This window comes from Balaenoptera acutorostrata, chromosome 3 (assembly GCF_949987535.1).
Source record: "Balaenoptera acutorostrata chromosome 3, mBalAcu1.1, whole genome shotgun sequence".
Taxonomy (NCBI): domain Eukaryota; kingdom Metazoa; phylum Chordata; class Mammalia; order Artiodactyla; family Balaenopteridae; genus Balaenoptera; species Balaenoptera acutorostrata.
The window spans coordinates 86,134,275-86,151,492 of NC_080066.1; the positions used below are offsets into that span (position 1 = coordinate 86,134,275).

General features: G+C 43.5%; 1 protein-coding gene and 1 long non-coding RNA gene across 2 annotated transcripts in view; one reads left to right on the forward strand and one right to left on the reverse strand.

The window, feature by feature from the left end:
• LOC130707546 (uncharacterized) overlaps window positions 1-2,901 on the reverse strand; it is a 44,051-nt gene extending 41,150 nt beyond the window's left edge. Inside the window, exon 1 of the long non-coding RNA XR_009007465.1 lies at window positions 2,615-2,901. This is a non-coding gene — a long non-coding RNA (uncharacterized LOC130707546). The remainder of the gene's footprint in view (window positions 1-2,614) is intronic.
• TNFAIP8L3 (TNF alpha induced protein 8 like 3) overlaps window positions 1-15,581 on the forward strand; it is a 40,244-nt gene extending 24,663 nt beyond the window's left edge. The window contains exon 2 of the mRNA XM_057542582.1: window positions 13,990-15,581. Within this exon, the coding sequence (XP_057398565.1) occupies window positions 13,990-14,552 (563 nt within the window). The 3' untranslated portion in view covers window positions 14,553-15,581. The remainder of the gene's footprint in view (window positions 1-13,989) is intronic.
• The last annotated feature ends 1,637 nt before the right edge of the window (window positions 15,582-17,218 follow it).

Below are 17,218 nucleotides of genomic sequence, written 5' to 3' on the forward strand. Positions count from 1 at the left end.
AGGATACAATGAGTTACTGTGCATAATGCACTATATACATAGACTCTATTTTTATTTTATTATGCCTGAGTATGACCTACTATTCAGAGAGGCACTAGTTTTTTTTAGATGCAAAAGAGAGTGGGGGAGGGGATGAATAAGCTTTGTTTAAAGAAATCATGTAAGTAGATGTTGTTTTTAGTGATGATTGCTCTTCTACTGCAGTGAGACAAAAATATCTCTCAGATCTCCAAAATTAACCTGTTGGGCTGGAGATGATTCACCCTGCCCCCCCTCCCAGTGACTTCACAAGTATCTGCTTCAGTTAGCTCTGGTAAGTAAAATTATCACTCATTCACTTTTCAGAGCTAGCTGTAAAATCAATATGTAAAACAGAACCACTACGCAACTCTGTTCAAATATATAGAATGCCCTCTAAAGATGAAAGCTACATCTACCTTCAAGTTTTGATGAATAGGTAGTATTGTTCTATCACATCATAAGACTGGCTTTTTTTGTATTTAAGAAAAAAATGATGAAATGTAAATCTTGTTGCTAGATAGGAATTTTAATTGAGGCATAATTAATGTCTCAAATAAGTGAGAAATCACAGTCATTAGGGAGCCAAGGACAATCTTCTAAAAGCAGATGCAGGAAGGCAAAGATTTCAGGCTTTGTCTAGATTTGATTTGGCCCAACTGCAGCTCTCTTACTTACTAGCCTCGTAGCTTTGAATGAATTACTTAAATCTGCTGTTCCTCAGTTTCCTTATCTATAAAATGGGACTTATTACAGTCTTTCTTTTGCAGGCCTCTTGTGAGGATCAAATACATAGTGTATACTACCTCAGGTACATAATCTGTGCTCAGTAGTTAACATTATCTCTGACATGATTATTAATTGAACTATGAATCCTTCAGTGCGAATGGATGGGTGGATTGGGGGCATCTACGACAAAATGAGATAATGAGCTGGAAGGTCTTACAGCTGACCCTGCCAACATTTCTTCACTTCACCTGAAACGATGTTATTTCAAGGCCCAGGAAATTTTTTTGAAATGAAAAAAAAGAGTCTTCATCTTGAAAGTCATCAAATGCTGGTTTTAAAGTGTAATTACTCAGTGCAAGGTGTCGCAATGATCTGAATCTGCTTTCCTATAAGAAGCACACTGTTTTGTCTACTATTGCTTTTGTATGTCCTTTCTCAGCACCCTAAAACATCCAGTATTAGCTAGGAAATTTCATCATGTCTGGTCCCCCCAAAACACTCAAATCCTCACTCCTGACTGCTGGATGAATGAATCTCTAGGACTGAGCAGCCACCCAGGGCAAAGCAAAACTCTGTGCCTGTTCCCAGGCCTGACCCAAAGGCAAGATTTCAGGGGCGCCTGAGCTAGAGGCAGGACGACTGGCCACATGAAGGGAGATGCAAAGTGGTGAAGACTGGCTAATGCAACACCCCCTCCCCTGCATTTGGCTGTCTCTAGCAATTCAGTCCTTCCTCCTTCCACCCTCCACCCCAATCCTACTGTACCCAAGCCTGCCTCTCACTTCCTACCCTTATTTTAAAATAATCCATTTTCTTGGTGGGGAAGGAGGGGCAATTTGGTGGTGGGCCACGAAGGGGAGAGAGAAGCCCTAGGAGGACTACCGTGTGGTTCTGACTAACTTGGTCCCCAGCAAGCTTTGAACAGAGAGTACACTTTAACCACTGAAGTAGGAATTTGCATTTTAAAGGAATAACCTGTTTATCCCTTGGGATCTTTTTTTTTTTTTTAACATCTTTAGTGGAGTATAATTGCTTTACAATGGTGTGTTAGTTTATACTGTATAACAAAGTGAATCAGCTATACATAAACATATATCCACATATCTCTTCCCTCTTGCGTCTCCCTCCCACCCTCCCTATCCCATCCCTCTAGGTGGTCACAAAGCACTGAGCTGATCTCCCTGTGCTATGCGGCTGCTTCCCACTAGCTATCTATTTTACATTTGGTAGTGTATATACGTCCATGCCACTCTCTCACTTCGTCCCAGCTTACCCTTCCCCCTCCCCGTGTCCTCAAGTCCATTCTCTACGTCTGCGTCTTTAATTGGCTAATTATTTAGGGAAACTAGGTCTTTTCACCATCAATTGCTTGATGGATAGAGACATGGTTTGAATGGGGAAATGGGGAGCTCAGGGTAGAACATGTTGAGTTGGAGGTGCCTACTGTACAGGCTCATGTGCCCATCTCCACCTAGATGCCCCCCTGGAACCCTTCGAAATCAGCGTGCTCAGGACTGAAGTCATCTTCCCCACACACGCTCCCAGATGCCTGTTTCAGTTGGTGCTGCCTAATGTTCCCCACCCCACATCTCCCAAGCTAGAAGCACTCAGTATCACCCCGACACATCCCTCTCCCCCAAAGTCACACAGTCTGTTCCTTATTGCCTCTCCCCATCACCCACAGGACAAGCTAAGATCAAAATCACAATATGTCTGTCTTGCTAATTGCTGTGGCTTCCTACTGCCTTGGGGAATATCTCGAGGCAAGTAAAAGTGTGTGAAATCCATATTTCAAATCATCTTATTAGAATTTTTGAAATTTTTATAGCCCATTTCTTGTCTGATCTGACTAGATCATTACTTTTACCTTATAATTTGGCTGCGGAAAAGCTCTTACGATGAGGAGGATAATCGTCAGCTCTGCCATTTTCTTGCCATTCACTTGTGCTGGCATGATTAGTGTATTGTCTTCAGGCCTCAGTTTTGTTTCTTGCAGGAATCTTTTGAAATCATTGGTCCATTTCATAAGGGTTAGTTTAGTTAGAACTAAATAATATAATCAGTGAGTCTATTTAACCAAGCACACGCAAACATATGCCAAAAAAAATCAAAACTGCTGAAAAGCAACAAACAAATGAGAGAGACACACTAAAATACTCTCCCACCCCCGGGAAGCAGGGGGACCTTCCCCTCTTTCCTTAGAACGCCACACACCAGTAGGTCCCAAGGTTAGCCTGAATGTTAAATATTAGTAAAGCTTAACCCATCTCATTAGAAAACAAGGAAACAGAAATAAAGGTTCTAATGTTTTCATTTTGCACACCCCCTCAGGGTGCCTGGTGGAAGCTGCTGCCCTTCAAGTCACGGTGACCCACTCACAGGACCCACAAGCTGCTTGCTTCTTATTGCAGGCAGTGGAAATCTGGGGACCTCAGGTCTTCTCAGCAGCAGGGGTGAGCCCAGGGGGCATGTCCTCAAGGCTCTCTTGGAGGGTGGGGAAGAGACCAAACCTAAGAAGGCCTCAAGGGTGTGCTGGATTAACCCCCAGTCAGAAAAGTCTATTTCCTATCCCTCCTAGGTCATCTAAGTTTTACTGTGATGCCTTTTAAATTATCCCAAAATACCTTTCTTAAGCCTAGAAAATGCCATCTCATTCAAGTATGAAAGGGATTAGACCTAATAGGCATTTTTCATGAGCTGCCGAGCTTTGATCATTTTCTGTGGGGGGAGGGAAGGATCAAGATTTTGCTTGTCTCTAACTCAAAGATCCTACCATCCCTTGACCATTTCACTTCATTGTACCTCCTCCAGTGCCATCTTTCTTCTTTAATATTCCGGCAGTATACAAACCACAGTCTTATATATACAAGGGAAGGAAAATATTTTCCAGTTTGACTCCACTGGAGATGCAACACCTCAATTAGTCTTTCTGGAAACTGTAACAGTGTTAGGTTTGCATTTCAAAAAACTACTTAAGGTTCCTTAATAGTTTTGTCCCCATAGCTACATAGGGACCTAGAACTTAAGCAGAGGCAATGTCTTCTCTAGAAGGTGTTGTATCGTTGTCATGGATATCCCATCCTGCAGACCACCTCACCCCCAGAGCCAACCCCTTCCTTATCATTCATCCAGAGAACAGACAGGGAAGCAGGAAGGGAGCGGGGAGGGTGTTACTCTCCCCCGACTCCTGGCCCCTTATTGGCTGTGAAGGATGGAGCTTAAGGGACATGACTGGCCCAATCAGCTTTTCTGGGTGCATGTGCAGGTGAGCAGAAGGATAGGTGCTCATTGTGAAAGTTCACATTCAAAGTAGTTTGTAAAGCTGCTCCGTCTCAAGGAAGCTTGCTTGAACTTTATTTCCAACAGTTAAATGTAAGTGATTTGAGTGCCAGAAACTTGGACTACCATAAATCACCCTCTGCCCAGGTCTTCCCCTCCCCGTGCCCCGGAGACTCCCCTCCCACCTTCCTTGTACTCTGGACCTTCGACTTTGACAGATGGTGCTTATTAAGCACCACAGATTGTTTTTCTCAGAGTACCATCTCCACCCCTAACTTCTACTTAACATTTTTAGCTCTCTTCCTTGCCATTATCCTAAGCTGTTTACAGAAGTGAAGTGATACTGTGTGAGTGCTGGCTATTACAGATAACTTTATAATTTTGAAACAGCTATCCATCCTCATATACAAGTTTTCTGCACACTCCTTAACCAGAGGTAGAGAAGTTACCAAGTCCTGAGAGTAAGGAGAGAAGAGCTGAGTCTGTCCCCTAGCCCCTCTCTGCCACAACCCATCCTGGCTTGATGCTCAGAGCTCTTCTCTGGGCTGTAACTGACAGCTGAGAGCCTATCATCTTTCATAACCATCATTTATTTTTCCCAGAATGTATTACCTTGCCTTTACCATGCTGAAGTTCATCTGCCTCTTTTCTGCCTACTCAACCTTGGCTTGGTAAGATCTTCCTGCTGTTTATCACCACCAGCTTGGCATTTCACCAGCCGGAAGAGCTTAGTGTTTTCTAGAAACATGGAAACATCACTTGTGCTACGGCTGAACATCATTTATAGAAGCATCAGCTCAGACTAGCCCCAGCACTTTTCCATGCAGTGAAGGGCCCACTTAAATTATCTTTTGCTTTCTCTTCAAACTATTCACTCCCATTGTCACGCCATTTTCCCAACATAGTTCTGGTACTTTTTCTTTCCTTGTAATGTTCCAAGGGTGCTTAGTCTCAGAGCACTGACTCCATAATCCTTTCATCTGAGCTCCTCCATCAGACTTGGTTTAAGGAAGCCCCTGTTTTTTCCTACAAGGATGAACTTTGCAGCTTCCTCAGTCTCGTCTCCTTGTGCTAGTTAGGTGAGCTGCATAATAATAGCTGCATAATCACATTTTTATTTCCATTCTCAGAGATTCTCAGCTACTGTAAACAATCCCTTACCTTTCATGGGTGGGAAATGGGAACTTTTGTTCAAAAATGGTTAAGAGAATCATCGCTGGCTAAAAGAGCCTTCTTAAGGCTTGTATGCAAGAAAAAGAGAATAGTTTTTGCCATGACCTATCCTAGATCTTCTCGGTGTTTCCCACAAACAAACATGTGCATGCCACTTAGGCCTGTATCCCCAGGTATCCCAACTGCACTCCTGACTTTGGCTTCCAAAGCTCACACTCTTCCTCTCAGCCCGTAGTGTTTCTCCCTGATGGGTCACCAACATGGTCCCTCTGCAAAAGGTGGAGACAGAAGGATGGATGGAAGGAAACAAGCCCAAGATTTCCATGTACAAAAAGTCTGCCCCACCCAGCTCTCCCTCAGTGCGCACACTCTCCCTTAAATCCTGTGTGCGTGTTGGAAACAGTACTGGCTCTCCAGCCCTAGCCCTGGGAGTTGTCAGAGTTGACCAGATTGGTGTCTTGATGTTATTTCATCAAATAAATAACAAAACTACACAGGTATCTTTACTACAGGACTTCTCAGAGCCTTTAATAAGCTACCTGGTATGGCGCATCATGAAAAGCCAGCCCCAATGTGTAGTCATCTACAAACTCATTTAGCTCATCACAAAACCTTCTCCCCTGGAACATCTGATGGGACTAGTATTCTGTAAGATACACGCTGGGGCATGCCGTGATCAGTGGGTCCTACCTTCAGCATGTCAGAATCATGCTGAATGTTAGGGAGCTTGTGATTACTGGCCCTACTCCTAAAGATTTTAATACTGACAGTCTGGAGTAAGTGTGGGAATCTACTTGCTTGTTGTTTTTTATTAAAGCTTCCCTTATAATTTGATGATCTGTAATTCCTCTGCTCTAGCCTCCTGATTGTTAGGCTTCAGAGATTTGATACCTGTGACCCTCCTGAGCCCTCACCATAGAAGCTTGTACCTCAAGTCCCTTTGTAGGTAAATAACATGTTCTTTTACAAGAGAAATAGCTGAGAACGTATGAGGGAAACCATCCAAGACCTTTGTGATTTGGGGAAAATTGCTGGCCTGTTTCGATAACTTTAGAAACCACTTCCTGACATCGTAGCCATCCCCACCTATCCACATTCAAGTTCACCTTCAGAGCCCATAGAGCTTCCCCCAGCTGTTCTCACTCATGCCAATTTGGGCTGTTTCACATGTTTAAGTGTTTTGTTTCATTTGTCTATATCCCGCCTCCCTGCAGGACCATATTCAGAGTAGGACCCAATTCAATATTGGGGGGAGGGGGGAGGACGTCCCCCATAGCACTTCTTACAGAGTTGAACAAATAGTAAATGCTCAATAATTGCAGAGCAACCAAGGGACAAAAGAAACCTTGGCCCAAAAGAGACAAAAAAAAAAAAGGTCAAGATTGACTCTAGAATTAAAAAGTAGAGAAGGGTGGTAAGTGCGGCAACAAGAGTATACAGCTTACCCTGCTGAGATGATAGGATCTTCAATATTAGGTATGTATCATCTTCCTCTCTCTGGAATTTTTCCTTTGTTACTTCCCTGTTCTTCATTTTTTAGGTCAATGATATATGCATCACTAGCAGCTCAGGAATAGGGTGACCAACTTGTCCCAATTTGCCTGGACTTTTCCAATTTTAGCCCTGAAAGTCCACCATGCAGGAAACTCCTCAATCCTGGCAAATCAGGGCAGTTAGTCACTCTACTCAAAAAACACCGTTTTCTGGGACTTCCCTGACGGTCCAGTGGTTAAGACTCCGTGCTTCCACTGCAGGGGGCACAGGTTCAATCCCTGGTTGGGGAACTAAGATCCCGCACGCCTTGCAGTGCGCCAAAAAACAAAAAAACAACAACAAATAAATCAGAGTTTCCTGACCAGATAAAATTGGGAAATGCTTTACCACACTCTACTCACCTGAACTAGTTTCCTAGAGCTACTGTAACAAATTACCACAAACTCAGTGATTTAAAACAACATAAATTTATCGCCTCACAGCTTTGGAGATCAGAAATCCTAAATGAGTTACACAGGTCTGAAAATCATTGTTGTCAGCAGGACTGCATTTTTTCTGGAGGCTCTAGGGGGTAATCTGTTCCCTTGCCTTTTTCAGCTTCTAGAGGCTGCCTACGTTCCTTGGCTGGTGGTTCCCTCCTCCATCTTTGAAGCCAGCTATTTTACATCCCTTCGATCCTCTCCTCCCATCACCACATCTCCTTTTCTGACTCTCTCTCCCTCTTTCACTGATAAGGACCCCTGTGATTGCATCGGGCTCACTGGCTAATCCAGGGTGATTTCTCCATCCCTAAATCCTTAACTTAGTCATGTCTGCAAAGTCTCTTTTACCAGATAACACACGCACAGGTTCCAGGACTAGGATGTGGACATCTTTGGGGGCCATGATTCTGCCTACCATACCCACCCCTCTCTGACAGTTGATAAAACACCCTGATAAAGAAATATTTTTAAAGTCTTACAAGATTCTGTTTAATGTTGCTTAACCCAGTGTTTTCCAAACTTATTTGATCAAGAAAGTTTATTCAGAGAGTACTATGAGAAGTGAAATGAGTCGGTCAGGGAAAGACAAATACCGTATGATATCACTCATATGTGTAATCTAAAACATACAACAACAAACTAGTGAATATAACAAAAAAGAAGCAGAATCACAGATATAGAAAACAGACTAATGGTTACCAGTGGGGAGAGGGAAGAGGGGAGGGGCAAGATAGGGGTAGGGAATTCAGAGGTACAAACTATTATGCATAGAATAAGCTACAAGGATATATTGTACAACATGGGGAATATAGCCAATATTTTATAATTATAAATGGAGTATAACCTTTAAAAAAAAAAAAAACTTCTTTACTCCCCTCCCCCACCCCCACCCCCCAAAGAACACCACTTAACATCTCATGGAATGCCGCTGCTCTTACGGAAGAGCAGGACTCAAACTGGTGTGTGCACCACGGAGAGACCAGAGACTTTCCATGCGATAAGCAGATGAGAGTTTTGGGGGAATTGATTTATAAATCCAATTCCTCTTTCTCACTGCAATACTCTTTTCTTATATTTATTTATTTTATTTATTTTTTTGGCTGTGTTGGGTCTTCGTTGCTGCGTGTGGGCTTTCTCTAGTTGCGGCGAGCAGGGGCTACTCTTCGTTGCGGTGCGAGGGCTTCTCATTGTGGTGGCTTCTCTTGTCGTGGGGCACACGCTCTAGGCACGCAGGCTTCAGTAGTTGTGGCACACGGGCTTAGTTGCTCCGTGGCATGTGGGATCTTCCCGGACCAGGACTTGAAGCTGTGTCCCCTGCATTGGCAGGCGGATTCTTAACCACTGCGCCACCAAGGAAGCCGAAATACTTTTCTAAATTCATCTGTCAGAGCAACAATCTGATGTCAAAGGGTGGTGAACCTTCCTTCTTTCCACCGTTTCAGTCATGGGGTTCCCACCCATAATGAATCTTACTGGGACAAATACATTTTCCTGGGTTGCAAAACCTGGTCAACCAAAGGGATGATGTGAAGCTTTGGTGTTGGTGATGCCTCTCTTAATCAAAGCACCATAACCTGCCCCTACCCATCTCATTTGGAGGTGCATTTCCAATAAAACTTTATTTTTTATGTTTAGTATTTATCAAAAGTTTAATACTTGTACCCAAAATAATTAGAATGATAACTCACTCCAGAAGGAATTTTTTTAAGGATTGGAGATTTTGATCACTGGAATCATCTTTTAATTTAAATTTCAATATGTATGGATCCTTTGGTTATAGAGAATTATGACGGGTTGATCAAATAAAACATTTTCAAGCATAAAAACAGATATTAAGTTAAAGTTTCTGGATGTCATAGAATAGAGATACAATTTCAAGGAGAAAAAAGAATAATGTAGCAAGTCTAATTTTTTTTAACATCTTTATTGGAGTATAATTGCTTTACAATGGTGTGTTAGTTTCTGCTTTATAACAAAGTGAATCAGCTATACATATACATATATCCCCATATCCCCTCCCTCTTGCATCTCCCTCCCACCCTCCCTATCCCACCCCTCTAGATGGACACAAAGCACTGAGCTGATCTCCCTGTGCTATGTGGCTGCTTCCCACTAGCTATCTATTTACATTTGGTAGTGTATATATGTCCATACCACTCTCTCACTTCGTCCCAGCTTACCCTTACCCGTCCCCATGTCCTCAAGTCCATTCTCTACATCTGCGTCTTTATTCCTGTCCTGCCCCTAGGTTCTTCAGAACCTTTTGTTTTTTAGATGCCATATATATGTGTTAGCATACGGTATTTGTTTTTCTCTTTCTGACTTACTTCACTCTGTATGAGTCTCTAGGTCCATCCACCTCACTACAAATAACTCAATTTTGTTTTCTTTTATGGCTGAGTAATATTCCATTGTATATATGTGCCACATCTTCTTTATCCATTCATCTTTCAATGGACACTTAGGTTGCTTCCATGTCCTGGCTATTGTAAATAGAGCTGCAATGAACATTGTGGTACATGAGTCTTTTTTTTTTTTTTTTTAACATCTTTATTGGAGTATAATTGCTTTACAATGGTGTGTTAGTTTCTGCTTTATAACAAAGTAAATCAGCTATACATATACATATATCCCCATATCTCCTCTTGCATCTCCCTCCCTCCCACCCTCCCCATCCCACCCCTCTAGGTGGTCACAAAGCACCAAGATGATCTCCCTGTGCTATGCAGCTGCTTCCCACTAGCTATCGGTTTTACATTTGGCAGTGTATATATGTACATACCACTCTCTCACTTCTTCCCAGCTTACCCTTCCCCCTCCCCATGTCCTCAAGTCCATTCTCTAGTAGGTCTACGTCTTTATTCCCATCCTGCCCCTAGGTTCTTCATGACCTTTTTTTTTTTTTAGATTCCATAAAATGTGTTAGCATACTGTATTAGTTTTTCTCTTTCTGACTTACTTCACTCTGTATGACAGTCTCTAGGTCCATCCACCTCATTACAAATAACTCAATTTTGTTCCCTTTTATGGCTGAGTAATATTCCATTGTATATATGTGCCACATCTTCTTTATCCATTCATCTGTTGATGGACACTTAGGTTGCTTCCATGTCCTGGCTATTGTAAATAGAGCTGCAATGAACATTGTGGTACATGACTCTTTTTGAATTATGGTTTTCTCAGGGTATATGCCCAATAGTGGGATTGCTGGGTCATATGGTAGTTCTATTTTTAGTTTTTTAAGGAACCTCCATACTGTTCTCCATAGTGGCTGTATCAATTTACATTCCCATCAACAGTGCAAGAGGGTTCCTTTTCTCCACACCCTCTCCAGCATTTATTGTTTGTAGATTTTTCGATGATGGCCATTCTGACCGGTGTGAGGTGATAACCTCATTGTAGTTTTGATTTGCATTTCTCTAATGATTAGTGATGTTGAGCATCCTTTCATGTGTTTGTTGGCAATCTGTGTATCTTCTTTGGAGAAATATCGATTTAGGTCTTCTGCCCATTTTTGGATTGGGTTGTTTGTTTTTTTGACATTGAGCTGAATGAGCTGTTTATAGATTTTGGAGATTAATCCTTTGTCAGTTGCTTCGTTTGCAAAATTTTCTCCCATTCTGAGGGCTGTCTTTTTGTCTTGTTTATGGCGGCAGCTCTAATTTTTAAAGGAGAGCTTGCTCCTGTCATTTTAAAATGGACAATAATGGATGATGTTGTATCACTGTGGTATGTGGTATGTACACTGGACACTTTTAAAAGAATAATTTAACACATTGATTTTAAAGTATCAATATTTACAATATCTAGACATTTAATCTACTTAGAAATTCTAACTATTTAACCATAAGGTGAAAAATACTTGCTGTCAAGTTAAAAAATATGCAAGGAGGTACTAGCTTTTCAAAATTCTTATGGGGCTGTAAGAGCAAAAGGTGTGATGACCACTGCTCTGGAGAAAACTTTTGGGAATGCTGGTGGTGAAAAGAGCAGGGTTTGGAATCTGGCTAGCAGGGAAGCCTTGGTTAAAAACACCAGCTTCACCCAGCTCTTAGGGTTAAAGCCATGAAGTGCCTGGCACAGAGCCAGTGCTTCCTCATTCAACAACAGCTGCCATGGGCCACCAATGCACTGGGCTTGGGACGTCCAGTGGGGCTTGGACACATATCCCTGCTCCCACAGAGCTTACATTCCAGTGGACACACAGTTGATGCGTTGCTTCTGTGTAAATGCATGTGTGCTGCATTTCCAGAGAACCTCTTCAAATACCTTCTTCTCAAGCAGTTTTTAGGAGTTGTGTCTACAAAGAAATGACTCATTTTTTGATATTCCGGAACAGATCCATCTAGATTCCATTGTTCCCATTAAAATAATCACCTAAGGAGGCATACACTTATTTTGGTGACAGGGCCAAAGCTCAAAGTCTTTAAGTTTCTCCTGTGGAACTGATTTCAAAGCATACAGCACAATCTTTTAAACATCCTTAATGCTGGTAAATATTTGTTTGGGGAAGAGGAATTTGATGTTTTTGGAACAAAGGTTATTTACACAAAGGTCTGGGTGACCATGGTAGATGATCAGACCGGGCAGTAATATTATTTGTCTCAAACTCTGGAAGGGCATAAATCTCACCATAAGGAAAAGTCAAGAATTACTGTTTATTCCCTTCACACTGAAGCTGAAGGGAAAATCCTGGCTGTATCAGGGTCACTTGCTCCGAAGTTGCTTAAAGAGTCTATGGTCTCAGACTTTTAGGAGAGAGCTTCCTGGGGCTGTGGGAGACCCTTGGTGCCTGCTGCTTTAGTTCTGCTGATCCCACTTTAGTGACCCCACTCCAGGCCGTGACCCTGCGGCTTACAGCTGGAAGAGGTCCGTGAGCAGAAGTAGCTGTCCTGGAAAGACCCAGGGCCGAGGGAGCAAGGCTGGGCTGGGAGGGAGGGAGTCAGTCCATGAGGGGATATGCGGGTGGAGGAAGTGCTGGGTCGTATGTCTGAATTGTGTTTAAGTGTTTACTGAGTCCGTGTCTGCAAGACCTAAGCACCAGGGATTAATGGCATTCCACTGAGGGGATGGGTCTGAGGTGGGCAGAGGGGGTGGGATATGAGTTGGGGAGGGGCCAGACAGGATTGCAAAAGCTAGTATGTGGGGCTTCCCTGGTGGCGCAGTGGTTGAGAGTCTGCCTGCCAACGCAGGGGACACAGGTTCCAGCCCTGGTCTGGGAAGATCCCACATGCCGTGGAGCAACTAAGCCCGTGTGCCACAACTACTGAGCCTGCGCGTCTGGAGCCTGTGCTCCGCAACGGGAGAGGCCACGATAGTGAGAGGCCTGCGCACCACGATGAAGAGTGGCCCCCACTCGCCGCAACTAGAGAAAGCCCTCGCACAGAAACGAAGACCCAACACAGTCATAAATAAATAAATAAATAAATAAATAAACAAACAAACAAACCAACCCAAAGTTTTTTTTAAAAAAAAAAGCTCGTATGTGTGGCCACCTGTCTGTCAATGCTGCCTGTCACTTCCATGTAGCCACAGAGCACTGGACTAAAACTCTAGGGATCCTAGAGCCATCAGTTCTCAAAGGAAAATTTATTCTTCTGCAGTACTACTCTGGCATTTAACTTAACAAACACCATTCCATCCCTGTGCCCAGAACTGAGCTAGGTGCTGTAGGAGATGTTGTCTCTGTCCTCCAGCGACTTGAATGTCCTTGGGAAGATAAGAACGATGCACACACGTACTGCTGACTGTCAAATATCAGTTCCAGCTAACTGGTGACTTCATGGAGTATTCGATCCAATCTAAGACACCATCGATTATAAGATGCCTTTTATGCTCTTAAGAAAGAAGAAAATGCTGCCAATTAGACTGCAAATGATTGCTTTCTTATTGCTTAGAATTTTTATTTTATACTTATTGCAAGATCCCTTTTAGACTTACTTGTACACAGTGTTATTTCTTTTAACATATATTGTTATCATTCGTTCATGGAGTGGAAAGTAAGGGGGAAATAAAGTGGCTTTGGTTTTTCTAAGCTTCCTCACATTCAGGGTACTTCTGTACTCAGCTGAAGCATCTTTGCTTGGAATTGTTTATGTCTGTGTTTCCCACAAAATGTGGTTCTGTGTGCCACTGAGAACATTGGTGAGCAACATTTCTTACAAGAGTACTCATGACTTTTATTCCAAATCTGTCTCCTATTGTGTAAACTGATGTACACATAGGTAATGCAACCACAGCACAACTACCATCTGGCAACAGTGACTATAAGACACATCCCAATTTCCAAGATATCAAACATGAAAAAAAAATACATCTTAGACTCAATGAAATATGAATTCTGAGACTCAGTCAAAAAATACTACCATGATCAACCACCCAGGTCTGTCCTAAGAATGGGGCTGGCATTGGTGCTACATTCTTATCATTAAGCAATAATTTCCTCCTGTAAATTTGCAAAACTGAATAGTTTCCTGTGCAATAATCATTGGAGGGAGTTCTTTGGGAGCAAATAGAGTCAAGGAGGCTTTTTGCATGAACTAAGTCAAAAGCATGAGATTTGGCCTGGACATGAGGAGACCACGTCTAGAGAGGAAAGAGCGCAATTTAAAAGGTTCAAGAGGGTAAACAAGCATGTCATGTGGCGAGCACAGTGGAGTAACCAGGCTGGGGTGGGGTTTCATAAAAGAGTCGTGGGGTATGAAGCATGAATTTTTGCTGTAAGAACATAAGTTCAAGTTAGTATGTTTCACTGGTAGAAACATAATAAACAGTTCTAGTATTTCTATAACTTTTATTTCTTTTCTTACCATAGGTCCTGATGTTTTTAGTTCAAAGAACCTTGCCCTTCAAGCCCAGAAGAAGATTTTGAGCAAAATAGCCAGTAAAACTGTGGCCAACATGCTGATTGATGACACCAGCAGCGAGATCTTTGATGAGCTCTACAAAGTCACCAAAGAGCACACACACAACAAGAAGGAAGCCCACAAGATCATGAAAGACTTAATCAAGGTGGCGATCAAAATTGGGATCCTCTACCGGAACAACCAGTTCAGCCAGGAGGAAGTTGTTATTGTGGAGAAGCTCAGGAAGAAACTGAACCAGACCGCCATGACAATCGTCAGCTTCTATGAGGTAGAATACACCTTCGATAGAAGTGTGCTCTCCAAGCTCCTACATGAGTGCAAGGACCTGGTGCATGAACTGGTACAGCGACACCTGACACCCAGGACCCACGGGCGCATCAACCATGTCTTCAACCACTTTGCCAATATGGAGTTCCTCTCCACCCTTTATAGCCTGGATGGAGACTGTAGGCCCAACCTCAAGAGGATTTGTGAGGGAATCAATAAATTGCTAGATGAGAAAGTCCTCTGAATGCCTTCCCTCCTCCTGGACTTGGCTGCGTTCATGTTACAGCACCCAGCGTGTTCCAGGTGAGAATCAGGAAAACAAGAAGAAACCCTTGTCAAAGATGCCCATGTTCTGTCCTGTTCATCCCTCTGATGTTGATGCTAGATTGAGCTCAGGTGTGTTTATCACCTAAGCTCTCTGCTGAGGTCTGTACTTCAATCTCCTTTGTTTGCAAGCCCAAAGGACATCTCATCTATTCTAAGCAGAAAAGCTGCTCTGCTCATCTAGGTGGGCCCAGTTCATCTTGTGGAGTGGAAGGAGCCCTGGACCAGGGGTCAGAGGACATGGGTTTGGTTCCCAGCTCCATCAGTTACAATTTTGTCCTCTGGATCCTGGAACCATCATGCCCACCTGCCTACCTCCCAGGGCTGCTGTGAGGATCAAATGAGATTATGTTCATGCTTTTAAAAACTCTAATAAAAGGTCTTACTAGTTTCTCTTTGGCATGTGGCAGGGATCAACCTGGATCTAGACTATTAAGCAGCAGAGAAAAGAACAATAGTTTCTAATGGGCTGGGTTTGCAATTTGTCTCGAGATGTGCTGTTTCAAACAAAATAAAAATGAATCCAAAGGTGTGAAAAAGTATAGCTGCAAATTGGAAAAATGTTTTTCCAGAGCTGTGTTTTTTAGGTCTTAGATGTGCAGGTTTATGGTCCTGCAGAGGGAAACCTTCTGGGGGCGGAGGGGGAGAGTGGAGAGAGAGTTTCCCACCCATCATGCAGAAGCAGAGAAGAACTGTGCTCCCCCTGCCCCTGCAGGACTGGCCTCTCCCCATCTGAGGGGCACCATCCGGGAGGCACGGGGAAGGTTTATGCTGGCATGCGCAGGAGAGCTGGGCAGAATGAAGCCCTGTCCGTCTTTCTTGGTCTTTCACAGTCATTCTGTGCTGTTTTCTCTGGTTTGTTAATAAATTGAAATTACCCTTCAAATAAGAGGTTTTGGAGTTGTGATTCAAAAATCAAATTCCTTGGAGTTAGATACAGTGTTAGGAATAATGGGATTAAAAGGAAGAAGACAATGAAGAGTAAGAGCTTTGCACTTAGACCCTAAGGGAAAGTAGCCCCTGGGGGAGCACGTATAGGATGGAGCCTGTGCCCCTGGTTAGTGGGGAGCTAGTTCATGGACACTGTGACCGCCTTCTCTGAATGTCTCAAAGCCTCGCTTTCACACAAAATATTTAATGCCTTATAATGTTGTCTGGAGGACACCACCTTAAGAGACTTGCCCTTCCAGCATCACCTCCTGTCCTGTTATGCTTCTCCTATATCTGATGATAATGCAAAAATACTATATTAGCTCAGCCCCATGGTTCATCCCACCCCATGGCCTCTCTCTAGCAGGAGCATCAAGAGATGGTTTGTGGGAGGGTGTGAAAAGATGGCCACTGAACCTGCTGTGGCCATTCAGCCCCAACTAGCTCCCATGTCAACATCAGTATAAAGTATCCTGTTAAGTTCTTCAGCCACCAGTATTCAAAATTACTTCACAGGAAGGATGTCCAGTGGGGAATAGGGAATAGTTAAGTCAGCCCCTGTCTCCATGTTTGACAAACATGGCCCAGCCCCTTCTCACAGTCCCGGGGATGGAACAGTGATGCCCTGCGCACACCTGGGCTGGGGAGGTTGTTGGTCATTTAGGCAGCGCCTGTGGAAGCTACGGGCGACAGGCTCCTACCTGCCCACCTGCCACCAGGCAGCAAGCAGCCCAGCCGTAGCCGAATTTTCACATACAGAGTCCTCCTCAATGCCTGTGTTGGTGTACTTGTCTGATGAAGGACCACTTTCTAGTATGATGGATGGTTCTAGAAGCAGGTTCTTTTTTCACTAAGTAGGTGGACCTACCCAGAGAACTCAGCCCTGCCAAAGGAATGGGTGGAACTGTCTCCTGTCCATCTGAGACACAGCAGGGAAGAAGGCAGGATCCCCAGCCAAAGAGGATTGTGGGTTCTCCCCTCTCCACAGGTCACAGCACAGCGGGAGGTTCTGAGCCTCGAGCCGCTGAAGGAATGGGGTGCAATGACGGTGTGGACCAAAACGATCTACCACCTTAGGCTTCCCCACTGAGGCAGCCAAAGGGCGCTCTACCGCGAGGCCAGCGGGGTGTGTCTCCATTGTATCAACAGTAGCCAAGGGAACCTGGGCTACCCAGGCACAATTAACCCACCACGCCTCTAAAAAGTCAACACCTATCCCATGTATGCCTTTCAAATATACCGCTGGCATGTAAATTCAAGTGATGACTGAGTTTCATGGGCCAACAGAAAAGCTTACAAATTTCAAATATTTTACATAACAATCTAGTGGCCAAGGAATCTCATTATTGGTTTATCCTGAAGACTCTAACCACATCACTTAGTGCCCCTAAAAAGCTGTTTTGGTTGAAAACAATGTGACAGACGCCAGCAGATGCTTATAAAAATAAGACTCTGTAGATGTACGTTTGTGCTTAGAACTCTGTACTACATTTTCGATAGTGAGAACCCACAAAAGCAAAGTTACAATATCTACATGTAGGTGGCACCTTAAAGAAACCGATTTCAAAAGAAGCAACAGTACTAAAACACTCACTTGCTCAAGCCCCACGCAAACTTCAGAGAGCAATGCCTGGCTCAGCAGGCCAAGGGCAGAGA